This window comes from Photinus pyralis, unplaced genomic scaffold, assembly GCF_008802855.1.
Source record: "Photinus pyralis isolate 1611_PpyrPB1 unplaced genomic scaffold, Ppyr1.3 Ppyr1.4_LG6, whole genome shotgun sequence".
NCBI classification, from domain to species: domain Eukaryota; kingdom Metazoa; phylum Arthropoda; class Insecta; order Coleoptera; family Lampyridae; genus Photinus; species Photinus pyralis.
Window position 1 is genome coordinate 384044 of NW_022170663.1, and position 27620 is coordinate 411663.

A 27620-nucleotide genomic window follows, 5' to 3' on the forward strand; every position below is an offset into this window, starting at 1 on the left:
AATCCCTGCAAATACAACAGATTTAATATGCGATAAAATAGACAATATCTTTTTGAATAACGCAAGACGCTCAAATATACAAATGAGTATTTCGTTCAGGTTTTAATTCAATGTTTGCCACGTGGTTGACTGTGTTAAAGGAGTGGTACATCATTTCCTTTACAATTTAGTTCCTGTCGCTCTCCCTTGAAGCTTGCTGGTTTACTTAAATCGTTGGAAAAATGTGATTCAATTTCGGCGAAAGTTTTTCGATGTGTTTCAATCACAAATACATAAATGTACACACAACCCAATAAACTAATTAAAGAAATATAGTAGAATGGGTACGACGCGTGTACAGTGGTTTGTAATAAATAGTAACATTGTATCGAGGAGAATTCGGTAATGCAACAAAAAATGCTGTAAATAGATTGGCCCACTCCACGAACGTGCGTTGGATATACTTCAGCCGCAACCATGTATGGAACAACGAACATTCCTGTTAAAGCAGCTATGAAGTACAATAAGGTTGTCAACAATGGGATCCATTGATAATTCGACAGATCTGAAACAATTTTTTAAACAGCAACTCCGTGGCTATTCTACCTACCCTCTGTCCTGTAACTGACGTATATTCCCAACGTCAACATGCAAGCTGACATCGCTGCGCAACTGATCATCATCAAGAATCGGCGAGATAGTCTTTTCATTACCCAAATCATACAAATAGACGTAATTAGCTGTGCAATTCCAATATACACGCCGACCTGGTATGAATCATAGGTTGTACCAAAATCCTGAAACGAAAGCAGTTAGTTAGTTCTATTTTCAATACGTACTTCCTTCACCATGAGAAATTGTACAATATTTGGAAAAATGTAGCTTGTTCCAGAAAAATCTTGAAAAAATCGTAAACCCGCTAACATAAAAACCCTTTTGTATCCACTAGGATCGAGGAAAAACCTCATTTTTTCCAACAACTTCAGTTCTGTAAAACGTTGTCGCTCGTGGAACTCTTGTATTGCACGCAGTTTCGTTTCTATCGCATCACACTGTAACAACTCCATGTACCACGCAGTCATAAAGAGAAAAAAGTACCCTATCAGATTTAAACGTTTTATGTTTGTAAAATGCATGCAAGGCTGTTCTTGCTTCGAGACTTCGTCCTTTGCTGACTAACCACAAAGGACTTTCATATAAAAATGCTGATAAAGTAACGGGTATTAGCGTTAATCCGAAATTAATCCAGGCAGCTGTTCGCCAATGCAACTTGGAACCGATTGCCAAAGCAGATAATGTCCCTAAAACTCCATAGAATTATCGACACAAGCGCGCTAATCATACCTGAACCCGTGAAAACTATTTTAACGTGAAGTAGCATTCCTCTAACATTGGAAGGGCTTATTTCGGCAATATAAACGGATGCTCCCAGGAGAAACCACCCTAATGGCATCGCTGAGGTACGAACTTGCGCGGTATGCTACTTACCATAAGAGAAGCTTGACAGACATTTTCCAACTAACAGAGCCGCAAAGCTCTGCGAATTCGCCGTAATTATCCACGATACTGCGTAAGGCACCGCTGCGAGTCTAAGTGCGTTTAACCGTCCAAAAGTATCCATCGTAATTCCAGACAGGGCGCCAGATATGGGCATCACTAGGGCGGGGGCGCTAACTGAAGTTAAAGAATAAGCTCGAGTATTTTCGGTCATAGTCACGTAACCAGGTTCTTTCGCCGTCGGATAATACGAACGACTTCTCCATGGTGACATTTTTGTTGGGCGCGAAGTACGGCAATAAAATTGCCGTGTGAATGACACCTATTCCCAATAGGAAATTGAAGGATGCAGTGACGAGAGTGGCGAAAATCTAAAATCCACGTCATACGCTATACTATTTAGATATTGGGATTACTCACATGCGGTAATAAACTTAGATTCATTTTCGACAAAGAGTGCCAGCAAAAGATCTTCTCCGTGAAGCTTTTGTTTTAATAAGTGCGGAAATATTTACTCTTTGATAGTGAGACTACGTTTAAGCGTAGTGTAAATATGACATGTTGCGCAAAATCGTAAATTTCGGCTTAGAATGTTACACGTTCTACTTCAGTGTCTTCCACTCGCTCGTGATGATATTGAAGGAGTTGTGTCAAAGGGCATTTAGGAACCAGTATCTTTGGGAAATTCACCTCGTGCCCAATGTCAGGTGAACGCCCGATCCTTCCTTGAACTCTCATCAATCCTTCATCATTGAGCACACAAAGAGGACTTTTGACTGGAATCTCCTTTTCTTCTTATTGACAAAACCTGGTACTCAGTAGGGAATGACTCCATTTAAACATTCCTTACCAGCCAACGCTCAGTCCTTCCCAACTCCTGAGGTTCCAACTCTGGACTGAGAGTCCGGACCGCCCATGTCGCGCAGTTCAGTTGAAGCTGGAAGGCGGTACTAAGGGTCCCTGGTTCAAATCCGGGTTCGGACATGGATATTTGTAAATGTATAGTAGGTCTGCCACTCCTCAACAGGCTGCGATTTGTCTTTCCTCTAAAGGAACCTTTTCGCATCTCTGTCTTTGTGTCGAATGAGGACCTGGTGGAACATCTTTTTGATATCAGCCGTGGAAGCAACTTTTCTTGCCCTAAATCGAATCTAAATCCATGAAATGGATTCCAGCAAATCCGCATCTAAAACCATTCTGATTTTATTTCGCTTTTTGGGATTGAAGTCTACAAAGTGGGGTAAATACCATACCTTGCCCGAATCAACTTGAGTTTATCCATATCAACTCTATGAACATACCCCATTTGTTCATTGTGAGCCATCTTGTCTCGCTAGCGCTTAGCAAACACCTGGTTTTCTTCGAATCTTTTTTCCAGAAGATTGAGACGTCCCAAAGGCCAAAGCTTGCTCTTTGCAACGTCCCGAGTCAACTCTCCATCCATCCATCCATACTTACACCTTTTCACTAACGGAGCGTTCTTTATTGGAGGTTTAATATACAGGGTGGCCATTTGAAAACGAAACAGAGCCTATTTTGGGGACCTCAAAAATCTACGAAAAAATACTCGGACCCGTCAATTTTTTATTCAAGGGGGAACCATTTTTTCGCTAGTTTCGCCCCCCGGAGGGCAAAGCCCTGGTGGGGGTGACAAGCACCCCCAAAATTTTAAATCGAATGGGTGGTCGAGTGATACCTGATTTTGAAGGTATTTCTATGTCGATTATAACCCTTAAGTTTTAAATCGCTACTAATTTGCCTAGTCGATACAGGGGCTAATAAAAGTTATAAAAATATGTCAACATTTTCTTATGAAAAAAATTCTTGTAAATGAATTAGTTAAATAACAAAAATAAAAACAACAGTAAATACAAAAAAAGTTGTTCTCCTACATTCTGAATTGTTGTTTTTTTTTCTTTTTAATACTCGTAAGTACATATGCCTTTTCTGCAACGCAAATCTTGGTTATTGTTGAGAGCATTACTATAGCAGCATTTTGAAGTTTAATAGTGATTGTCAGATCATAGTAGTGACAAATAGCGCTTTAAAGATATTTAGTTGCAAAATCGGTACATTGAACAGTGATAATGGTTTATTCACTGAAATAATTTCTCTTTTCTTGCAAACAATGAAAATGCTAATAGAACTGCCCAGCTCTTTAACCGACAACACCAGAATCGACAGGTCCATCGTATGTTTGGGCTGCCATTTTTGGTGACCATATCGTAGGCCCCTTCTTTTTACCTGGAATTTTAACAGGAGAGATGTACCTGGAGTTATTACAAAAGACGATTCATCCAGAATTAGTGGAGATACTAGAAAATAACAACGAGTACTTGGAAATAGTCTAGTATTTCAGCAAGATGGTGCGCCACCCCACTATGCTGCAAGGGTTCGTCAATATTTGGACCAAACGTTTCCAGGACAATGGATTGGAAGAAAAGGTGCTATTTTGAATGACCTTCTCGTTCCCCAGATTTAAGTGCGTTAGATTTTTCTTATGTGGCCATTTAAAAACTAAAATTTATGCTAGTGAGCCAACATCGCATCGTTAGACAACTTGCGACAAAAAATAATTTACGAATGTCGTCAAATCACCCCAGAAGTTTTTCAAAATGTACGGGAAATATTTGAACAAAACCTGTATTATTCTATGGAAGTCGAAGGCCAACATTTTCAACATTTACTTGATTTAAAACTTAAGGGTTATAATCCACATAAAAATACCTTCCAAATAAGATATCACTCGACCCCCCATTCGATTTAAAATTTTGGGGGCGCTTGCCACCCACGCTATAGCTTTGCCATCAGGGGGGCGAAACTAGCAAAAAAATGGTTCCCCCTTGAATCAAAAATTGACAGGTCCGAGGATTTTTTCGTAAATGTTTTGAGGTCCCCAAAATAGACTCTGTTTCGTTTTCAAATGGCCACCCTGTATACATTCTCTTGAAATAATGAGATAGATATTATCTTGTCTTATCAGGATTTGTGGCTCGCCCACCCTCTCAGAAAAATTCACTTTTTGCAAATGTGGCCCAACGATCCAACAGTGTCTTGATCTTGATGCAATTGTAAGGGATCACTTAGGGTCACTTAGGATAGACTGCACATAGTACACATAATGCACATTATTAACTACATCCATAATTATTAAAGTTATATATAAATACATAACATCAAATAAGAATTTACAAGATCACGAATTGAATTAAACCTTATTTTCAAAAATTTCACCTGGTTAAAAAGGAGCAGGGAAGGGATGCAAAACTAAAAAATAAAAATACGTCATTACAACAAACGACCTTAATTTAGAACTGACAGGAAGATATAGATCAAATAAATATGAAAAAAAAAATATGAAGAACTTCTCGAAATGCAAACCGCGCTTGTTAGTTGCCGTAATAAATCGTGTGCCTTAAGACAGATACAAATGCATCTGCAAGTGCGCGGCTTTTAATCTGGTGTCGGATAACTTAAACTAAAACAACTGGAGAACATAAATTAACGGCTTTGTCTCTTTTTGCGTTTATAATAATTAAAGAATTGCTCTTGAAAGACTCAATCGCGCAATTAATAACGAACTTAATTAATTAAGGATTTATCGCGAAAACGGCGAAATCAATTGTTTGCCTATTCTAAATAAACAGCCTTCGAGATAAAGTTCACTGAATCAAAGAATTCTGTTTCAGACATTCCGCAGCTAAAACCACTGCACGAAATTTCACGCATCACGAAATGGGGGAAACACTTTCCGAGTGAAAAGTCAGTAATGAGAATTTCCCGGGCGGGCGTTATTCTTTCTTCGTCTCAAACATTGCCTTTGCCTTATTATTCGCGCATTAGTGCAACCTTTCGTTGGCTTGGAAGGTATTGTTAACAATTCAGATTTGAATTGCCTAATTAAAAAATAACATCGAGAGAGGTTCTCACGGACGTCATCCTGCAGAAACTCAAACGTCAGGCGTGTCAACCCTTACATGAAATATGTATCGTACAACCCTTCCCTATCGAAAGCTGCAATTGACAGACTTTTATATCAAACCGGAATGTTATATTACCAAAGAGAATAGCAACCTCGCCGAATGGAGTCTGAGTTTTATACCCACATTTTAATTAGAAATACGTCAGTTACCATACTTTCCGATTATGTGTTTCGAATTGAGGGCCCTTGCTACGTTTTAGGGTACGCAAAATTAATTTCCTTACCACCTAAGAACCACCGGCAAAGAGCATTGACAATAAGATTTAAACGTTAACACGCGGACAATGGAGATTACTCGCACCATGATTGACGGCCAAATGTAAATTCATCGTTTATGAACACGTTAATCGTTTTAGTTTCCATTCAACGTTTGTCAGGGTTAAACAAAAAAGTGACGGGAGTACAAAAGTGACTCGCAAATCACAATCAATTATTGTGGTATATTAAATCGGACAAAGTCATTCAGAAATCCAATAATTGTTCTTATTCATGATTAATGATAACTGGCTCACTGCTTATTTATTAACGAACCTTTTTCAACCGTACATTCATTATAACTGATTGGTGAAAAATACTGTTGTGGATTCGGAAATAAAAACCGTTAGCATGGAACGAAACTGAAATATAAAAAAACAAATTTGGCGAAGATAACTTCACATTGCATTGGGAAAATAATAATAGACCCTGATGCTCCTACTCAATACATTCAATTTGAAAAACTTAAATTGGCTATTCTTTGGCATAATGGATCATATTTTTACCTAATAGTTGAGAACCAGTACGGTAAAAAAAAGACACATAAACTGGTACTAATATTCAAAGGAGTAGTTGTATAGGTACTTTCTTTGATATCCCCGAACCCTTCCGATATTTCAGACAAAGATGATAAATTGAACACTAGCAAAAATGCTTTAAACTGTATATAATAGAGGTAGTCAAATTGTGTATTGTGCTTCTTTTAGGAGTAGTTTGGTAATAATTATTAATATTATACAAAAAAACGGCATAACAAATTTTGCTTGCCCTACCTAAACGCATACACTCTAAAATTCAAGGTTCGTTTCGCAAAACAGAAAACATAAACCCCGAACAGGATTGTGGTTTGTTTCAAGGAATCTTCACAATCTTAAGGAACCTCCAAGAACTATAAAATCATTAAAATTTCAGAAGCTACAAAAATGTCAAAACTTAGAATATTGTAGCGAATTTTTCAAAAATCCCAATAGACATCGAGGCACCATTAAAGATTAGTTATCGGCGATAAAGAACGAAGGCGGATGTTACCGTTCTTGTTATATTTCGGAAGCTATTCCATTTGTTAGTTAACTAAACAAATTCCACAGTCCGTCGATTTGCAAGAATCATCGAGACAATCTTTGGAATTGGTTATCTTAGCGTTCCATCATCTGTAAAAAAATTGAGAACGCTCTGGGAGTCATCCAGTTTGAAAGACCAAGCATCGTTTTGTAAATTTGTTTATTTAATTGGTCAATTGCGGTGATTGAGATTGTCGTATTGTTTTGTTATCAAAAGAAGTGACCAAATACCGATTTTCAAAAAGATCGGATGAATTTTTCTTAGTAATAACAAATTGTTAATTTTCGGGACTCTTTTTTTTATATTTCTCCATAAAAACAATAACATTTGAAAATAAACCTTCCATAGCAACTGCGTCCTATAGAAAATTCGATTCTAAACTTGATTTCTATTCATTTCTTCGCTCAGAGCAATAGTTAACGAACGAGATAATTGAAGTGAAATGCGAAATGAAACGACGTTTTGCCATTTTTTCTTCGTTTTTTGTTTATAACTATATGTTCCGGGAGTTTCCGGCTAGGGGGACTATGATTCTCGGATTCAGCGGATTGTTTTACATAGAATACACTTGGTTTCGTTGAGTGAAATGACAACATCGGGACATCAGATAGTAACTGCGTGGTTTTCGTCACGTTCGTGACCTGGCCTATTAATCGCTACCTTTCATTTTCAATTTCTTGGTCCATCCCTTCCCCTGTTTCCCCTGTTACAACAGTCTTGTTAGTCCAGAATTCTACCCAGTGCAATGTGCCGTGTCATATTTATAGCAACTTAAGGACAGAACGTTTTGAAGCAGAATCGGGGGTATGGACTACCCCCCCCACCCCCACCCCGGACGATATTGTAATAGACCAGGCTCTTTGTATTCTTTACCAAAATGTGTGGTACCCTTACCAACATCAACGTTTTGAACCACAACCCATCAACGGGGGGTACGGAATGTCCCCAGTGCCGAAGAAGGATATTCTCAACTCCCCAGAGCCCCTCGCTTCTATATTCACCAGCGCCCCCTACGTGCGTAGTATGTCAAAATGTTTTACGATGTTTTTGGTTGCATACTTTATCTACATTTCCAATTTGTAGGTATTTATATTGTGCAACAAAAAAAGATTTCTTAAAAAACCAATTTTTTTTCTTATATTTAAGATTTGAGGGGGGTTGCGGAGGGAATTGTTGGTGGAAAGTTAAAATTTGTATTCAGCAACCCAAAAAACATAAAGTAAGCATATTTGCAGAACTACCATTAATTTTGCCAGCTTGAGGTCCTCATATGTTCTGTATTGCCTGGACTAACTTCCAAAGCAGAATATCTCGCTCCGTAATCAGTGTGAAACTTTAGCAATGGCAATTTCAGTACAAAGATTCGTTGCCCCATAAAACATACGAAGTGGAAGAAATAAACTCTCCCCACACTCCCTTGGTAAAAACCGAATTTGATTGGGTCATGAACAAAGCATTTTATGTCAATAAATAGAATTATGTGGGGATATTTCTTCATAGTATTTTCCTTTTAAAATGACGAACAGAAAGCGGTTCCCCGCTAATTAAGATTTCCGTAAAGCAAGCAACAGGATTAAGTAAAAAGTGCTGGTTCGCAATCAATTCCCCTCGATTTCTATTTTAGCAATTATTTTACGCCGGTAGGGTGCCACCTTTAAAAAAGCAACAACGTTATATTTCGACCGTTGCGAGCTGACACGCGGCAATCATTGTAACTGAAGACCGTGGCGGCGCACAAAAATACGAAATCTGCATCTGAATGCCGTCAACCACCTCTTCTCACACGCGGACCAGCTGCGTCAGCCACCCCTCAAACTAATTGTCAAAGTTTGTTGCTTGCAATCTAATTATAATTCAGATCACTCATTCGCCGATGTGTAAAAAAAGTCAGCGGCGTCTAAAAGCACTTCGAATCAAAGATGAGGTTGTCTTCGGCGTGTTCGGGTGGAAACACGGGGTGTTTGTGGGCGTTCGTTGACTGTAATTTGAATTACTGCTTTCCTTATATGGCTATGGATGACAAGGTATCATATTTTGTTTCAAGAATTAAGACATTCTACTTGACTTATAATGAACTACACGTAACTGCCCTATTCTATTTGAGTTGTTTAACATTCTTGTACGACGATGATTACTGCATTCGGGTTTGGGGTCTTAATTCAAGTGCACTCCACGTTCCGCAATGACATATTCATACTTAATCATTACAGTTCGCAGATAGCTCGATTAAAAATATTCAAAAAATCACGTTCTGATGCGACTCTTTAGATTTCAAGTAGCGATTTTTCAAGTTGATACTTAACTTATAACTACGTAAGTAGTATTTATACAAAAAGCTCGACTAAGGTTAGCGCATTTTTGTTCGACAGCCTGGTAACCGTTCTAGATGTGGAGTTATTTACACTATGCTAAATATGTGGTACTCAACGTCAATCAGTTGTTCGTTTGCTAATAGAGTTGCTACTGGTCAAGGTGCTGTTGCTTGTAGAACCACTCAGTATGTGAAAATTATGATGGGAAATGTGTCAACTCCTGCCCCCAGACGTATTGAATTTTAGAAATTCGTAACTCCAGCAATTTATAAATTCGAACACTACCTAATAACTTACCTTATTCATGAAAAAATATGCACTTTACGTTTGCTGTCTAAATTTATTGTCCATATAACTACTCTTTTTTTAAGTTACTTCTACATCAACTTTCGTTAAAAAAATAATAGCAATGAGAAATTAGAGCGGATTTACAAAAACGATTAACATAAAATACAAAAATTTTGTTTTATTCCTATTCCTGCTAACATTTAGGTAATACACACTGATTGTCATCAATCCTGAATTTGCACGGGACTTGTTTTTAGTCTCATTGGAAGCGATCGATTTCGGTTGAGCTTTTGGTTCAATAACATCATCGCCTGAAAAGCCACTGCTTTTTGGGGCCCCAATTACAACTAAATCAACCAAGAAAGTACTTAAAGATAAAATCTCTCAGTTTATTAACATGTCTTCGAGGCTGTATAAAATATCATCCCACTCCGCATTTTTCCTACGAATTGGGCGTTCGATAACCGATGGTAAACCCCCAGATAGATCGACTCTGATTCCTCGGGCTCGTGGAAAATGTCTGGATACTGTCGCAGCTTCTTATCTGTCCTCCACCTTGGATTTACTGCTGAGAAAGAGGAATCGAACATGGCAGCTCGAGTTTCTGAAGGGAGAAGTAATCGCTGTTGAAACTATTGGAGTTTGGGGTATGGAAGCATTGCATTTAATCAGAAAGATTGAAGAACGCATATGATTGATGATGGGGGGCAAAAATCCAGTACCTATCTTCTTCAACGACTGGGAATTGGTATCCAACGTGAAAGACCTCTAAGAAAGCTACTGTCTATAATTTCTATATCATTTTATTCAGAACCCTAGTTAACTAAGCAAACAGTTTGTTTAATTTAAAGAACAGGAAATGAATGAAAGAAATATATCCATTAAAAAAAACCAAACAGTTGATGTTTCACATGGAAATAAAAAAAAATTCAATGATTTTATTTATCTTTTTTTATTTATCTTATTTTACAAAAATATTAACATAGAATTTATAAATAAGCAACATTTCGGTGCATACTCGAAATTCACAAGTAATTAGAGAGGTGTTCCGGAAAAATTGATTATATGGTAATGGTATGCATTATGGTCTGGCGGTACCATATTGGTCCATATTCTTTTGAGAATAACCAAGGACGAGCACTTACAGTCAATTCGGAGCGTTATGGCCATATGCTAACCAATTATTTTTGGAAGGAAATTGAATTGACACAACACCGGCTTTATTGCAAGAGAAATTTCCAGGACTAGTAATTTCGAGATTGGATAATGTAAATTGGCCTCCAAGATCCTGCGATTTGAGGCGTCTGGATTTCTCTTTGTGGGGGTATGCGAAAGATCGTGTTTACCGAATAATTCTCAAAGTCTTGATCAAATGGATCATTTAAATTTATTCCGTAGCGTATTTTTCATGATAAACAAACTATTTTATTAATAGCTTCAGATAAATGAATTTTTATTATATAATTTTCGAGTAATGTTTGATTTAATTAAGTTTAGATACCCTGTAAAATTCTTTTTGTACTCATTGAATGGAAAGATAATGTTTCCAAGCATCCTCGATGCACGGGAAAACGACTTTCCCGCATCGCGGTGTTTTTTAGTTTCCGCTGGAGAGAAGGGGTTATGCGCGTTCTTCGGTTGGTAGTACTTATTGAAGTCAACGAACGTCATGTCATGGTTAACTGTCATCTGCTGTAAAATCAATTAAACCGTTGGTTGAGGGTATTTAGTGCGATTAATCGGAAACAGACGTACACTAAGTTTTACGTAAATATATAAACAAGAACTTATAACGCAATCAAATTATTTTTCAGAATTGGAACTCAAGAAAAAGTAAAATTTATTGTTAAAACGTCTTAAAATGTGACCAGTGATATTCTGCAACTATTCGCATATGCAGTTTAAGAAAGCACATATTAACACACACAAAGCTTCCAAGGATTTTAAATGTAACGAGTGTATTTACGCAACTCAAGATATTCAGTGCAAACGATGCAATGCCGTGACCAGTAGTAGCACTCATTGCAAAGGCAAAATATGTATTAACCAAAGATGTGGAAGTTTTAAATGTGACCAGTGCATTATTAAAAGTGGGTAGTTACAAAATTATGTTACCAACCAAACATATGATTGTGTTACCAACTCATGATTAAAAAAAAGCTAATTTACAAAACTTTATTAATTTTGACCTTTTTTACGCAATTCGTTACAAAAAATATTGTACCTAACTCTTTCGGAAAGAATTTTCCCGCATTCGCACTAAATGCAGCACTCCCTACGGTCGTGCTGCAAACAAAGTGCTCATGCGGGAAAATTAACTTACCGAACTTGTTAGGTAAATAACTATTTTTGGATAGTTAAGCCGTAACTCTTGCCCTTGTTTGTTATTTTCCACTCGTTATGCTCATTTGTCCAATAGAGATCACTTTCTCGAATTTCAACTTTCAAGTCGTTTTTGTTCCATTTTGGAATCACGAAAAGACCAAAAGGATGCAAAATCAGTGTCCGGTCAGGAAATCTCTCAGACCATCGTTCTCGGCTTCCTCAAAATTTTCTAAAACGGTTGGAAAAGAAAGGCATTCGCACAAAAAATATTTTGTCAGTAACGTGATTGCTTTTAGAAGTAGATTCATTTACGTTAGCGACTTTATCAGGTTCAATCGATTTTTTTTTATTGCGAAGTCTAATCGAAAAAGTACGAATTGTTTTGGATTCTACGCCCCAAAATTAATTAGAAAAAGTGTTTTCCCGAGAAATTTGGGTGTAATCGATTTTTGGAAAAAAGGAAGGTTATACACTGCCTTTTTTTGAGCCGCGAAAAAAAAATTGTCTCAAATCGACCGGGAAAAAATTTTCTTATAGAATGTGCCCTGTAGAATCCATAATTTCAAACAGTTCGAAGATTGGGCTACTAGTTCAAAAGTTACAGCCCTTTGAATTTTCTTTCGAAATTGGTTTCTAGTCTATAACTTTTGATTGAGAAGTCTAATCGAAAAAGTACGAATTGTTTTGGATTCTACGCCCCAAAATTAATTAGAAAAAGTGTTTTCCCGAGAAATTTTGGTGTAGTCGATTTTTGGAAAAAAGGAAGGTTATACACTGCCTTTTTTTGAGCCGCGAAAAAAAAATTGTCTCAAATCGATCGGGAAAAAAAAAATTTCTTATAGAATGTGCCCTGTAGAATCCATAATTTCGAACAGTTCGAAGATTGGGCTACTAGTTCAAAAGTTACAGCCTTTGAATTTTCTTTCGAAATTGGTTTCTAGTCTATAACTTTTGATTGAGAAGTCTAATCGAAAAAGTACGAATTGTTTTGGATTCTACGCACCAAAATTAATAAGAAAAAGTGTTTTCCCGAGAAATTTTGGTGTAGTCGATTTTTGGTAAAAAAGGAAAGTTATACACTGCCTTTTTTGAGGCCCCCAAAAAAAAATTGTCTCAGATCGACCGGAAAAAACATTTTCTTATAGAATATGGCCGGTAGATTCCATAATTTCAAACAGTTCCAAGATTGGGCTACTAGATCAAAAGTTACAGCCCTTTGAATTTTCTTTCGAAATTGGTTTTTCTTGTTAGTTTGAAAAGGGGTCCTGCAAAAACCAACCCTTCCAAAGCACATCATATTGTTTCCAATTAAATGATTGGCACTGTAAATAACCGATTCGATTATTTGTATATCTTTCTAAAATAACACATTTTCAGTGGAAAACGCCAAAACAAATTTCCCATACCGGGAATCGAACCCGAGCCTCCTGGGTGAAAGCCAGGTATCCTAGCCACTAGACCATATGGGATTTGTGGTAGTTCTTATCCCTTATCTCTACCGATGTAACCACTTTAGTACACACTGGTCGAGTGAAAAGAAAGGAACTCTGTTTCATCTATTAGGGAACAACGCTTTAACTGCGAATGTAATTACTATCTAATTAGCAAGTCAGTGGAAATTATATACAAAAATTACTGTAGAGTAGAGATAGTTTACTTTTACAGAGACAAAATAAGGGATGTAATTCATGTAAAATGAAATTGAAACTAAATTTTTTATAATTCAGCTACTCCATGCACGCTACACCATATTTGAATAATAAATTATACATTATTATTAATTTTTGATTAGTTCTGTTATCAGTAAGTACGTCTAAACTGTTAATTGTGTAGCAAACTCTATGTAACCAAAAAAATGTAATCCTCTATTATTTATTAGGGGTAGGAATACAGCTAATAATAGTATTTCATTGTATTGTACAGTAAAAAGGGCATGTATTTTTTGGTTTTATAAAAACAACAAAACATTCCCATACCGGGAATCGAACCCGAGCCTCCTGGGTGAGAGCCAGGTATCCTAGCCACTAGACCATATGGGATGTGAATACAGGAATATTAAAATATTTTCAGCACATTATTCCATTCCTAGGGGAAAGGTGGTGTATCCATGAATAATTTTTTTTTTATTATACCTGAATCACAATCTCCGTTTTAAACACTCAAATGCGTGCGAAAAAGGGCCTTTAAAACACACGTGCTTTAAAGTTGCTAAGTAACGATACTTCAAGTATAACTTTTGAAACTGTCATGATCTGGGTGAAATAAAAAATCCTCTTAGGTCGCTTTCTCTAAATGCAGAACACTTCTTTGGCTTGTGTTTAACGTGGATGAATATACTAAACTAGGACGATCCTTGACGTGGCGAATATTCAGGTTCAACCTTCGAGGGTGAAATTTACCGAGTTTTCCAACGAGAATTGCCAGAACGAGTATTCCGTGGAGAATATCATAGGCCTGATCAATAAAAATCCATTTTCTGTAGAGGGCAAGTTTTCCAGGGCGAATGTTCTGGTCTTTTGCGGGAGAATTTACCGTAGAGAGAGTTTTCTTAGGGGATAATCTTCCTACGCTCGCTTTAAATAATATACATAAATGAATCTTTTCCAATTAGCGTCAAGTTACTGATCCGATATCCTTTGTGGAAATAGCTTTCGAATCCATTCATTTGAGGAAATTTTGAGTAAGCTGAAACGATGTTTTGAGAGATTTTCTGAGCGGAAACGATCACTTGTCAAGAAATTTCCAGGGAATTTAAAACAATTTACTTTAGCTGCCTGATGATGATGTACCTACTGTCGGAACCTGCAGCAACCCTTTCAAATTTTTTAAACATTAAACGAGTATGGGGGAAGTTTAGAGCCTTTTACAATTCAATTCAACAAAAATGTAATGTCCGCACTCACAATTTAGCATTTTTGCGAATGTAGAAGTTGCAAAGCGCAAAAGATTTTCCCATACCGGGAATCGAACCCGAGCCTCCTGGGTGAAAGCCAGGTATCCTAGCCACTAGACCATATGGGAGTATATTTGCAGTTTTTCGTCATTACTTCATTCCGCTAAATTTGGCTCTAACCTTGCTCTCACATGACCTTTAACTATATCGTGATCTTATCACCAAAGTGTTGTAACGATGTCACTCTTTTACGCGTTGATATCATTCCAGTCAATAAATAATTAAAGTTGAACCTCGCCACTTAATTTTTCTTTTCTAATTAGCATTTTGAAGGATAAGAAGGATTCGAGTAGTTCAAGCTCCAGATCTGTGGAGGTGAACTATTGCACTGCAACATAATAACTCATGTAAGATTACAAGATAATTAGATTCAAGTAATACAGACTCAGCAGGCAATTACAAAGTTGGTAAAGTTGCGAGCCGAGAAAGGCAGATTTTGATTAAGTGACTTGTTAAATCAATACGTACCGGTATACACCGAGTGCTGGAGACAAACCATCCTATCTCTTAAACGTCATATTGACGCAAATGCCGAGGGAATTTATATATTTATCCAACCTTCAAGCTTGTATTCTAGATTGGATGATAAAGCTTAGAACTAAGCGCGGCGTTGTATTCGGATTTGCCGTTTGATGTTGATGGTGATCGATGGAACTTCATTTAACAATGCTACTGTCTTATAGTTATTTGTCATGAAAAACTGCAAGTGGCAAATTCACAATGTAATAAAGCTATTCCCAGTTTAAAGGTGTTAATTGGAAGTATAGGTGGCTTTATCAAATTTAACCCCATGCATCAATTGGAAATTGCAACATGTATGGCCACCTTCGCGTAACGTATATCGGTTGCGGAGTTAATCGCGACAGGTTATGATTGAGCGCCAGTATATCTGACAACCCTTGCTGGGGATGGCAACTGATGATACAACTAGTACCGTTAAAATTAGGGGAAAGGTGGTTTAATTTCCTGTAATAAATCACATCATCGGTGTCGGTGACGTTTGCTAACTGATGGTAGGTATATTTTCATTTCACACATCGAAACTTCCTATCGCGCAAATTGAACTGTTCTGATGCATGTATTCTGTAATTAAATGTTTTCATTATCTGTTATAATGTCAACGTGAAGTATTCTTGTAAGTCAATAATGAGGACATTGTGGTTTCTTGATGAAAATCTACGACAAGATTAAAGCTATATATGTATAATATTTGTATTGGCAGTAAGGAAAATGACATGTACTGTATTTATGTTCTTGAAATTTTATCGCATACGATTTTCAGTAGGGGAACTTTTAAGCCCTCACCTCACATTCGGATACCAGACTTTTAATCCGACTTTATAGCATCGATCCTTGAAGACGGACAGACGGACAAAACCATCAAGGTAATTGTTTTTACTTTCGAAAAATTCCCCTAATAAAAAGGATATCGTCTTCTTCCCTGTCAATTTCTATACGGTTTATGAAGTTAAGCGACTTGCTATTTACAAAAAATATGGCAAAAGCACAATGAAGGGTGCGTTTTCTTAGGTTTTGAAGCGATTCGTGATGCAGGGGTTTAGTTTAAATAGCAGATTTATCCGAAACTGTATATTATTGTTCTAAGTGAAGGGACGCTTGGAAAATTTGTACATAAGTATACCATTTCAAAAGGATCATGCTAATTAAAGTTGTGAACCAAAATTACGAACACGTTTTCAATTCAGCCCGAAAGTTTATAACTCAAACATGAAAGTTCTCGCCGAATGGCAGCAATAGACAACTATTTGTCAAGTGTACTGAATTTGCTACTTCATTAAAATACCATTCGCAAACGTTTTAATTACGTTCTTTCTGCGCGGTGCATTAAACAAGAACTTGCAATTAACACGAAAATAAACGATAAAGCAAAAGACCTGCAGTACAGCGAGGAGAGTTATTTCCCGTAAAAAGAACGTTTATTAAAAACGCTCGTCGTTTTTTAGTACCTCGATTTCTGTCAACTTAAAAGATTTCAACTCGCAGATAATTACCGGTTAGGTTTAATTAATTCTTCCCTCTACGGTAATGTGTCGGTATTAATCTTTTCTCGTCTAGAAGCTAATGGTTTTCAACCGATAGGGTGATAGTGATTAGTTTTAGTAAAACCCCTACTTTAATAATTTATTTCGAAACTACCTCACTTCACGTGCGACATTATTGAGGGCAAATCGAATTTTACACTTGCTCGAGTAGACTAATTTCACTTCTTATTTAAAGAGAAATGGAGTTTCGATTTATTGGCAATTGACACGCGGTCATTGGTTCTCAGCTTCCACAATTGTTACAATATTCATTTCCTGAAGATGATATTTTGAAAGAGTTACGTCTGATGTGCCCGGCCGTTATCATAGAAGCAGGAGGGTAGTTAGGGTATTTAATCTGTTTGAATTAAATTTTGTGACTAGCTAATTATTTTTAAAAAATTGCTAAAAGTGATAATCCAAATTGTGAAAGTGGTAGTGGTATAGAAGAAGCGAGCATTTAGTATACGATTGCGAGGAGTTCGAAATGGAGCTTGAAGAGTTTGAAAGTTTATTTGAATCAAAATCAAAATAGAACGAAATATTTTATTAGAAAACAAAAAAAATACCAAGCATTATTATGGATGTAACGAGAGCAATTATTCGAGTCAAATTTTTTGTCATTTTTCCAGGCGAATTACGCGGATGATGAAATTCTAAGTTGTAAAAGAGGCAAGGTTTCGAAAACATTCGTCCAAACAGTTTCAATTTTAATTTTGTCGATTGTAATAAAAATGAGCGGTAGTCATCTTCCCAAGTTTATCATTAATGTAATTGTTTTAAATCATTCGTTGTCGTCTCATTGCCTGGCTCTGGTTTTTAATTACATTCTGTAAATTAGTCGTCTCTTGTTGCCTCACAGTTACTCACCAATGGAAATTAATTAAAAACCGCCGTATGCATGATCCAGAGGCATTCTCCTATTTTACTAAATGTTTTGGATTCCATCAGTTCATCCACGAGAAGAAAGTGTTATATTTATTTTTCATTAACAGGGTAACTTGGATAAATGTCTTAAAAAATTATTACCCTCATAAATAAATGTTTAGAAGAAAAAATTTAATTAATACGATTTTCCTAACCACTTGATTGTTCTGTATAATCAATGTAACTTTTGTTTATTTATGGAATTTGGACTAGAAACAAATCAGTTTTTTTAAGCATAAAGCTTAATTCACAATTTTTACAAAAGTGCCAAATTTACGGGTTTATTAACTACCAATGTCTATAGGGTGACACTTTTAAAACTTTCAATGGGCGATATCGTTTTTTATATTAGAAGTATCACAAAATGGCCAAAACCGTTTCGGTAGAATCGAGGGGGAAGCAAAATGGTCGTATAAAGAAGGAACCAACTTCAACCTCGTACCCCCCGCCACCCCCATGCCTAAATTTTGAATTGTGACGTATCACTTGTGATACATCATTGGAAAGCTCTTAAAAAATGCTTTTCATAAATACCATACACTGGTGCATTTAAACTGCCCATTCTCAATTTATTACACTAAAATTTGAACTCCGCAAATAAACAACTTTTATTTAATAAAATGTTCAAAATGTTCACCTTTTGTTCTAAACAATACCACAAACGGTTTTCAAATTCATTTCTAACATTTTTAAACACTTCCCTGGAAAGCGAACGGCACTCCCTGACTATCCGGTAGCGAAGATCATTTATGGAAGCTGGTTCAGTTTTGTACACAACCGATTTTAAATGACCCCAAAGAAAGAAATCCAATGGTGTCAGATCTGGAGATCGTGCTGGCCATTCTATAGGACCTCTTCGTCCTATCCACTGTCCCGGAAATTTCTCATCTAAAAATTCACGAACAGCCGTAGGGTAATGAGGAGGAGCCCCATCTTGTTGAAAATGTATGAAATCTTCAATCAAATTCATGTTTCCGTCAATTGGATTTATTTGATTCTCTATTTCATGAGTGATGAGAGGCTCGACGGTATTTTGTAGCATGTTTAGGTAAGTATCTCCAGTTAAATTTCCTTCGATAAACAGAGGACCAATAATGCTATCACCTAAGATACCTGCCCAGACGTTAATTTTTTAGGGCCGTTGAGTATGCCCCTCGCGAAAAAGATGAGGATTTTTATCGTCCCAATACCGGCAGTTATGTTTGTTCACATTTCCATTTAAAAAGAATGTACATTCATCACTAAAACAAATGTTTTTCACCAGTTCCGGATTATTTTGAATATTCTCGGTCATTATTTCACAAAATTGGATTCTTCGATCGGAGTCGTCTTCGGTTAGTTCCTGTACAATCTGCATCTTATAAGGGTAAAATTTGTGCACCTTAAGAGTTCGTCGTACAGTTTCTCGCGAAAGTCCGGTCATAGTCGCTGCTTTTCGAATAGATGATGTTGGGTTTGCACCAAAATGACCTAAAACTTCAATCTGAGTAGCTTCATCCATTATTCTTGGTCCGTCTCTTATTTTCCACTGACCCAGTTTCTTCAAATTTAGTCACTAACATTGCAACATAAGTGTGACTGACACGTCGTTTTGGGTGTCGGGCATTAAAAACAGCTGCTGTTCTAAATGCAGATCGCGCTTTAGAACCATAGATGAAAATAATTTCAACTCTTTCGGCTAACGTGTACACCATTATGAAATCTTTAGTTAAATTCAAAATTTGTAATTTTCTTGCCAAGAAATACTAAAAACGAGACTAAAATAATAATAACCGATCAACAAATAAAGCAATAGAAAATTATTATTTACTAAAAATTGCTGTCATTGTTTTTCCAAAGCATCACTAGATCTAAGAAATTTTTTTTAATTTCAAACACTGACAAATTCATCAAATACTCAAATTACTCATTTTTATTACATAAATTGTGAATAGTCAGTTTAAATGCACCAGTGTTGGTACTTATTTCTGAAAAGCATTTTTTAAGAGCTTTCCAATGATGTATCACAAGTGATACGTCACAATTCCAAATTTAGGCATGGTGGTGGCGGGGGGTACGAGGTTGAAGTTGGTTCCTTCTTTATACGACCATGTTGCTTCCCCCTCGATTCTACCGAAACGGTTTTGGCCATTTTGTGATACCTCTAATATAAAAAACGATATCGCCCATTGAAAGTTTTAAAAGTGTCACCCTGTATAAACGTGTTTAAAGAAAAAATAGGAGAAACGTGTACAGTCAGTTATATTGTACGCATAAAATTATTTAAGATTATTCAACCTAGATCGTTAACAGGTATTAGGGAAAGTTATATGGATTACTGATTTTGTAAGAAATTTTCCGTAGCTCATTGAAAAATGCATACTGAATTTACTTTTAAGTTTCAATGGATTTTCAATATATAATTAATTGGCCATTCAGTGTTTATTAATGTGGCACAATTTTTTACCAGTAGGCGTATGTGTAAAAGATTAAGAAGACGTAGAAATCTAACTGAAAATTACAAAATATTCCCATACCGGGAATCGAACCCGAGCCTCCTGGGTGAAAGCCAGGTATCCTAGCCACTAGACCATATGGGATTATGTACTTCAATTTCGTAAATTACTGCCTCCGAACATCTGCTCCTATGCAGTTTTGCTTCCTCCATCTGATTTTATGATCTTGAATACCAAAGGTGTGTGCAGACACTAATTTCGAAAGTCATTAAGAAATCTTCGATTCAGAAGAAATCTGATCACTTATTTTGCATAAAAAGCAATCTGATCGTCCCAAATAGTTAGATTACAGCATTGATACTGTAAAAGATTATCGCCCCACAATTAGTTATGTTTCGTTTCCTGTTAATTTTCATTTTGGATACTCCTAGGATCTGCTCTATTCTAAAACGGTTGAAACAAATAAACCCCAAGGTGATATCCTGGCAAATTATTATGATACGATCTTTATGTCAGCTGTTTTACAATATAGCATATTTTTGCGTATATAATTTCGCGGTTGCAAAATGGGATAGTAGAACAAGTTCAAGGTGTTTGATTAAAATTACGAAAAAAAACTGTTATGAGCCGCCTATTTATTTGTACAGTAATCTATCGGCAACTACGCGTCAAACTCCACTTGAACACAGGCTGCCTTCACTCTTCATGACACAAAAAAAAACCAGTAAACCATATGGGGCCATACACTTCAACCTGAAGATGTATTGCAGTATGACCCTTTTTCTGTGCCAGAAAAAATGGAACTTAGGGCATTTTCAATGACAACCAATATTACTAATTTTCTTCAGTGTGTCAATAGTTTACTTGTTCAGCTAATTAGCTACCTACAATTTCGTGGCTAAGGTTCAGGACATAAAACCGTTGTGAAACCATAAAAAATAAATTACCCCTTTCCAGATAGGGATGAGAATCCCTCTCTATTTTATATGTCAAACTTTACAATTTTACATTACGTGACAAAATATTCCCATACCGGGAATCGAACCCGAGCCTCCTGGGTGAGAGCCAGGTATCCTAGCCACTAGACCATATGGGATCATATACATGATTTTGAAGAATTATTTCAATCCCACCATTTTCTTTGGCAGAAAAGATGGTAACGTAGACATAGATTTAAAATTCAAATCATTCTCTCATATTTTTTTTCGTTGTGCCATTGTTTTATTATCTCCTAACAATTTGGTGGTTAGAGTAAAGAGTGGGTAGGTACACGAAATGACACCTTTGTGAGATGAATACCATGCGATGGATGAAACTATCAAAATGTAAGTTCCTTCCTAGATTTTTGTAAGAAATTTTTACTGGTGGCAAAACATTCCCATACCGGGAATCGAACCCGAGCCTCCTGGGTGAAAGCCAGGTATCCTAGCCACTAGACCATATGGGATTGTATGTTAAGATCCCGAACAATTAATCGCCACAGATAAATATTTGTCTATAAAATCTCATAGGTGTCCATGTCTTTTTATTGTTATTTGATCTTATATAGCTTTTAAGAACACTCAAAGCTTTTTAAAATGTTGGTTTCATTACCTCAACTGCAGTTTGTTTATCACATCAATGATTTCGTGATTGATAAGAATATAAAAACTAACAATTTTGGACGCATCGAACGCTATCCCCCTGGATGCGAGACAGGTATTCTAGTATTTGATTAAGGATTGGAATTTGGGGAATTAGTGCTATCTGTTGCATGCGTTTTCCATTAAAATTTTCGAGTATAAAGGCATGCATTTCATTATCCACACCCTGTAATAAAGCTTTCTAAATGTGAGTGTCACTATCTTAATTTATCTACCAACAATTTCGTGTTGATACTTAAAAATATATACACAAGCTTTTGTGTTACTTATTTCAACACAGTGCAATTTTTAATTGTTTTGGCAAAGTAGTTCGGGTTATTTTTAGTCCTTTTATGCGGCTTAGATGTACACGATTGAAGCAGCTTAGAGAATTCTCTTACCACTTTGACTTCGGGCATATTAATTTATAATATTGTAAAATAATAGACATAAATTCATTAAAACCAAAAATTTCCCATACCGGGAATCGAACCCGAGCCTCCTGGGTGAGAGCCAGGTATCCTAGCCACTAGACCATATGGGATATACATTTTATCCTACGAGCTACTTATCAATACGTGAAATTGTAGAATAAATTATGTATTAATTTAAATTATGTCATTTAAAAAAACAGGAAAGATATACGAATGAAGGAAAGAGAGAATGTACAAGTATATATGCAAAAAGATTTCCCATACCGGGAATCGAACCCGAGCCTCCTGGGTGAAAGCCAGGTATCCTAGCCACTAGACCATATGGGATGTACTAAAACTCCGCTCCTCTCTAATTGATATTTTTACTATTTTTTGGTAGCTAATTTTTGGAAATCAATTAATTTGAATGAATAAATGAAAAATTGTACAAAAAAACTATTACCTATAAACTACAAACTTTAAACTTTATATGCACTGGCCGAAAAATATGAGAGCTAGCTAAATGTCAAGTCAAAAGAGTGCAAACATTTTCATTTCTCGAGATTATTTTATAGGTTTTACAATTACGTTGAAAATTAAACTTTATCTGCATGAAATATAATTTATTTAACTAAGAGTGAAACCTATTGTGATGAGAAATTATGAACAGTAACATAAGTGCAAGGAAAATTGGCGAAATGTTCAAGATTCCGCATGTGTTTTCGGACAATTTTCATTAAAGGAAATATGTTTATCAGATTGTTTCCTCCTCATCGAATTCACATTCCAAAATATGGAATTTTCTATTTTCAGACAATTTCCACTGCACGACATATATTTAATTCCTACGACCTGAAAAACGTTAAATGCATTTATCCACGAGAAAATGTCTAAATATGCAATTATGTATTAACTTTATATAAAAATATGCAGTATGTTTGTTAGTATAAGGAAGAAAAGCCTACTCAAATCCATTTGTTAGTCAAATTAGCCTTAGGTAAAATTTACAACATATATTTTTAAATGCTGAAATGTAAATTTATTGCTATTGCCTGCAGTAAATATGTATGTATTTGTATCCTGATGAAAAACTATGTTATTGGAGCATATTTAAAAGGTGTAGTGTACATTTCTAATTCTTTAGTAATGTTTCCACAACGGAAACGGAGCAAGTTTTAGGCGATTTAACTTTATGAATTGATTTCTCAATTCGCATCTAGGTATTGCTACCATAAATTTGAAGTAAATGCCTAAATACATTATGGAATTAGTAAGAACTCAGGATTCTGCATATTCTGATATTAAAATACGATTTTGGGTAAAATTTAATGCAAAACTCGTCAGTAAAATGACATTACTTGACTCGGAAATGAAAGTACTCGGCTCCAAAGCGAACTTTACTTCAATATTTCCTCACCAGTAATGTGTCATTTTCCTAACTTTTATGTAAATAACTATTATAAAAGAAGCGATTTATATGTTGTGATTTATATGTTTACTGTGATACGTAAAATTTTTAATGTGTTGTTATATAAGTGACCATGTCTATGTCAATGCATATTGATCACAGGCAATAAACGTACAAATTATTAATAGTATTATAGACATGAAGATTTCAAATTTTCAGAAGGTTTTGATTTTGAGACGATGAAAATTCTATATTCTGAAGATTCATACTTAAAATTTCCAGAGATACTGAATATGATCGAAGTTTTTCATTTTTAATCAATTATCTCGTTGAAATTTTATGGTAACTTAAATACGAATTAAGCTGGGCTTGGGTTTAAGCTAGTTTATGCAACTTGCCCTAAAACGCAAATGTCTGAATAGGCCCACACTGTTTCAAACCTTATGGCAGTGAAAAAACAGAAAGTACGGGCCTTAGTTTTCAAGAATGTCGAAAATTAGTCTAAGAAATCTACTCCACATGGTTGCACACTAAAGCAAATTGTGCCATTTTTCTTCAATTGCACAACGTGCGCTCCGAATTTCATTGGTACCAAAATATAAACGATTTCGCTTGGGATTGAGCCGTTTGATATCATTTGTTCATCTCAAATTGGGATGTTGCAAGTTTTGAGAAAATGGTCGTAAACCTCGTTACCAGCCGGTAGAGACTAATAATATAAGCAAGTGAGTGCAACTACAATTATAAAATCCATATTATTTTACTTACATATAGAATAAACAAGTCATATTTGTAAATTATCATTGTTTTTTGGTGCGTATGTGTATGTTTGAATTAATAAAGACATAACAGAGAAACACGCATAAAACAAAATATCAAGTAGTAAATTAAACTAGGTAGGAAGAGGAATTACTGCTAATAGGCAAAAGGGCGCAACCTTATAACTACCTACCTTATAATTTTTTAAATTCTTGTTTATATATGTATAAGACATGATTCATACACCCAGCCATTGCCGTAATATTAGAAATTTATTGGTACTTATAAAACAAAATTTATAATAGTAACTTTTCTAATTATGTAACTTAATACACCAGTTTAAGGAACGGCAGTCATTTTTTAATAGCTACATTTATGATGATAGTAATTTATTCGATAGTTTAATAAATATGAAATGCAACACCTTTAAATGCAACACATTTATATTTGTAGTCCCGGTGGCGGGAAATTTAAGCCTCCCCATCACGGCTGCCATTTTAAAAGAATTATCTTCACGTTAAATGCAACATGTGTCACACATTATCTCTGCTTATCGTTTCAATATTGGCAAGTGAACGTTTATTGTATACTATCAGCATATACCACCCTCATCGACCGTTACAAGAATCGTTAATTTTGAGCACGTCTAAAATATTTTACGCGAATGGCGTAACGCACATTTGCGTATATAAACAAAGCAAAACTAACGAGCGATTTAAGACGTAATTAGAGATTATATGGTAAAAGCTTGTATGATCGGAATGCAAATTCTACGACTTTCTGTATACAATTTCGTAAACCACAACGAGCCTCTCACTCGTATTAGGTAACTTAATGAACTGTTAAATGTTATTATATGGTTATATTATACCACTTTTGTCACACTCTGTAATATGAGTTTAGAAACATTATACATTAATTATTTAAATTACGATGCTATTGTGATATGCACACGCTTTGTTAGATGCATAAAACACCCAGTACTGCATTTGAGAAAGTTTCCCTTACCACAAAAGGGAGTCGGTATCAAATTTCCAAGAGCAAGTCTATTCAGGTGTGAATGGTGGTTTCTTTTTCATCATTCATCTATTTTGCAATAAATAAGGCAAAACAATTAACTTGGAAATTATGTTCGGGTCTGATATAGGTAGAGCTTTACGATTGCATATTTAAATTTTGTAAAAATAAGTTATATAAGCCATATATTTTATATTTTAAAATTACATCATAATGTGTAACAATTTCATCCCTAAATTTTTAAATAAAATGTAGGAGCCTGTGATACATCGTTTGAAAGGTCTTTCAATTCTCTATTCAACCACATCAATAATCAGATCGGTTGTTCCCAAATAGAAATGATCTGTCCGATCTGTGGCTGCAGCAGGATGGTGCGTTTCCGCACTATGCGATCTTGGTGGATTGTGCGTTACAATTTCTTTTAGTTGTACGAATTCTTAAGAAAAATTTTTAAAGAAATTTAAAACAGGCATATGTTAATCTCCTTTTTTCGTACCTACTCTGAAGGTGAAAATCGATAAAATTCCGAAATCGCCAATATAATCGTATCCTATCCTAGAAACCTTGGAACACGACAGGTTTCCTTTCCATAATAACTGTAGTCTTGACTACTGGAAGTAATTATTTAAAACCAATGCAAGGGGATTTATGCATGTTACACGACATGCCGTACTATATACCCTATATCTTACTAGAGATCTGTAAACACTACATGCAAGTAGTTGTGCAAACTGCCACAGAATCCTCGCTTAAATCCTTGCCATATGAGGTGGTCTTACTAAGAGTTAAAGTGGATGTTCACTTGCAAGCGCAATTACATGAACACAGTAGAGAGGAAAATAGAAAATTTACAGCTCGAAACTGAGAAGGCGGCCATAAAAATGTTGGTAACGTTCCGTAAATAACGATAAAGTCGTTTAATACCTACGATATAATATCGTTGCAATCAGTAAACGCATGTTTACGGGTGTGAACCCTAATGTTTGGAGGTTTGCGACCTTTATATACGATGTAGCGGTATTCATTTCTTTGATTGTAAAATATTATTTCTCGCGATCCATTCCTTTTGCGAACATATTCGTATATTTCAGATAAAAGCGACCGAAACTGCTTTGTTTTTCGCGTCCTCCACGTCTCGAGGGAAATTTGGGGGTATTAGTTTCGGGTTTAGGTGTCTTGGATATAAAATGTGCGGATGAGTTTGATGCATCCGAGCTTAAAAGTAGTATCGTTATTTACTGCGTCATTAACCTTTACGTCCCTACCTATACTCAAATGACAGCTACCGAAAGTTATTTTGATCTCTCCGTCATTTACTGTTAGGTGTTTACCCAAATTACGCTTTAATATAATTAATTGAAGGGTAAGTGTAAGAAAACTCTACAGGGTCGTTTACGCAATTTAGTTAAACTGGCGGTCGTTAAGCTCTTTTCACTTGGGGATTTTACTTTTACGCCGCCGTCTGTCGCTTGATCAATAAGACTTAAATGGCAACTTACACGTTACCCAACCGTTTTTCTTTTGGCTCGTAATCACTGATAGACCTTCGTTACTAGGATTTTAAGGAGAGCTTTGACGCGTTTTTTATCATGCAATTGTCATCATCTACACACTAATTAGGTAATTTCTATTTCTATATCTTGACTACATCCTTTGGGCACTGGGCAGGAATGGATCGTGTTTTAATAATTTTAATAGTAGGGTACGTTTCGGCCATCATTGGAGCATTAAAAGTTAGTTCTTGGGTTAGAGCGTTTGGGGAACGGCTAACTTTGTTGCGTAACATAGAGGGAGTATTGGGAATAATCTCTAATACACATGAATTCATAGTAAAGAGTTAGGTTTACGCTGAACATCCAAGGTATTCAAATTATATCTCAAAAAACACAAAGAATCTGCAAAGATTATGAATCGAAAAAGAAATGGAATACACGGAATTTTAAGAATTTGATCAAATCTGTAGAAACGAAAGAATAATAGGAAAGCTATGAAACATCTGAGGAATCCTCAGTAAATAAATACAAATGGACTCTGGAAATTAAAAAAGATCGCATGCACTCTTTTTTGGGGATGGGGCTTCTACCCGCTAAAACCATTCCCCTGCCGTCCATAGTTCATAGTTTTCATCTCCTGTTTTCTTCTTCACTTTTCCTTTCATCTGTAGAATTTTCTTATATCTCTCTTATTTCCTCCCAATCTCTTTCGGATTTCATCATTATTTGGTATATACCGTTTCCGTTTTAAGCCATTTCTTGATTTTATTGAAGAGAATCAACCGTCTTCATCCCATTGGGGACATCTGAACAGAGTGTGCTCGCGAGTGTCCTTTGCAATTGCAATTGTT

At 35.9% G+C, this 27620-nt stretch overlaps 1 protein-coding gene and 8 non-coding genes across 10 annotated transcripts; all 9 read right to left on the reverse strand.

Annotated features, from left to right (window-relative positions):
- Positions 1 to 2: 2 nt before the first annotated feature.
- Positions 3 to 1967, reverse strand: LOC116173160 (facilitated trehalose transporter Tret1-like). Of its 2 annotated transcripts, XM_031490463.1 has the most exons (8): positions 1897 to 1967; positions 1697 to 1847; positions 1468 to 1653; positions 1324 to 1422; positions 1078 to 1280; positions 828 to 1031; positions 590 to 776; positions 3 to 544 (listed from the first exon to the last, which is right to left on the reverse strand). In XM_031490463.1, the coding sequence occupies exons 1-8, from the start codon at positions 1918 to 1920 to the stop codon at positions 135 to 137; spliced, it is 1464 nt and encodes a 487-aa protein (XP_031346323.1). In that variant the 5' UTR covers positions 1921 to 1967; the 3' UTR covers positions 3 to 134. The 2 variants fall into 2 exon arrangements, with proteins under 2 accessions (XP_031346323.1, XP_031346324.1); XM_031490464.1 differs by lacking the exon at positions 1897 to 1967 and having other exon boundaries at positions 1702 to 1776.
- An 11130-nt stretch (positions 1968 to 13097) lies between these two features.
- Positions 13098 to 13169, reverse strand: Trnae-uuc. Its single transcript has one exon. It is a non-coding gene; the product is annotated as a tRNA-Glu (tRNA).
- Positions 13170 to 13667: 498 nt separating this feature from the next.
- Positions 13668 to 13739, reverse strand: Trnae-cuc. The gene has a single exon. It is a non-coding gene; the product is annotated as a tRNA-Glu (tRNA).
- Positions 13740 to 14649: 910 nt separating this feature from the next.
- On the reverse strand, positions 14650 to 14721 carry Trnae-uuc. Its single transcript has one exon. It is a non-coding gene; the product is annotated as a tRNA-Glu (tRNA).
- Positions 14722 to 20129: 5408 nt separating this feature from the next.
- On the reverse strand, positions 20130 to 20201 carry Trnae-uuc. Its single transcript has one exon. It is a non-coding gene; the product is annotated as a tRNA-Glu (tRNA).
- Positions 20202 to 21081: 880 nt separating this feature from the next.
- Positions 21082 to 21153, reverse strand: Trnae-cuc. The gene has a single exon. It is a non-coding gene; the product is annotated as a tRNA-Glu (tRNA).
- A 279-nt stretch (positions 21154 to 21432) lies between these two features.
- Trnae-uuc lies at positions 21433 to 21504 on the reverse strand. The gene has a single exon. It is a non-coding gene; the product is annotated as a tRNA-Glu (tRNA).
- A 647-nt stretch (positions 21505 to 22151) lies between these two features.
- On the reverse strand, positions 22152 to 22223 carry Trnae-cuc. Its single transcript has one exon. It is a non-coding gene; the product is annotated as a tRNA-Glu (tRNA).
- A 145-nt stretch (positions 22224 to 22368) lies between these two features.
- On the reverse strand, positions 22369 to 22440 carry Trnae-uuc. The gene has a single exon. It is a non-coding gene; the product is annotated as a tRNA-Glu (tRNA).
- Positions 22441 to 27620: the final 5180 nt, after the last annotated feature.

Coding starts and splice junctions, on each gene's coding strand:
- LOC116173160 (XM_031490463.1), bottom strand. CDS start 1,920: ATGAATCTAAGTTTATTACCGCAT. Junction 1,654..1,696: donor CGGCGAAAGAACCTGGTTAC/GTGACTATGACC, acceptor CTTTAACTTCAG/TTAGCGCCCCCGCCCTAGTG. Junction 1,032..1,077: donor AAACGTTTAAATCTGATAGG/GTACTTTTTTCT, acceptor GAGTTGTTACAG/TGTGATGCGATAGAAACGAA.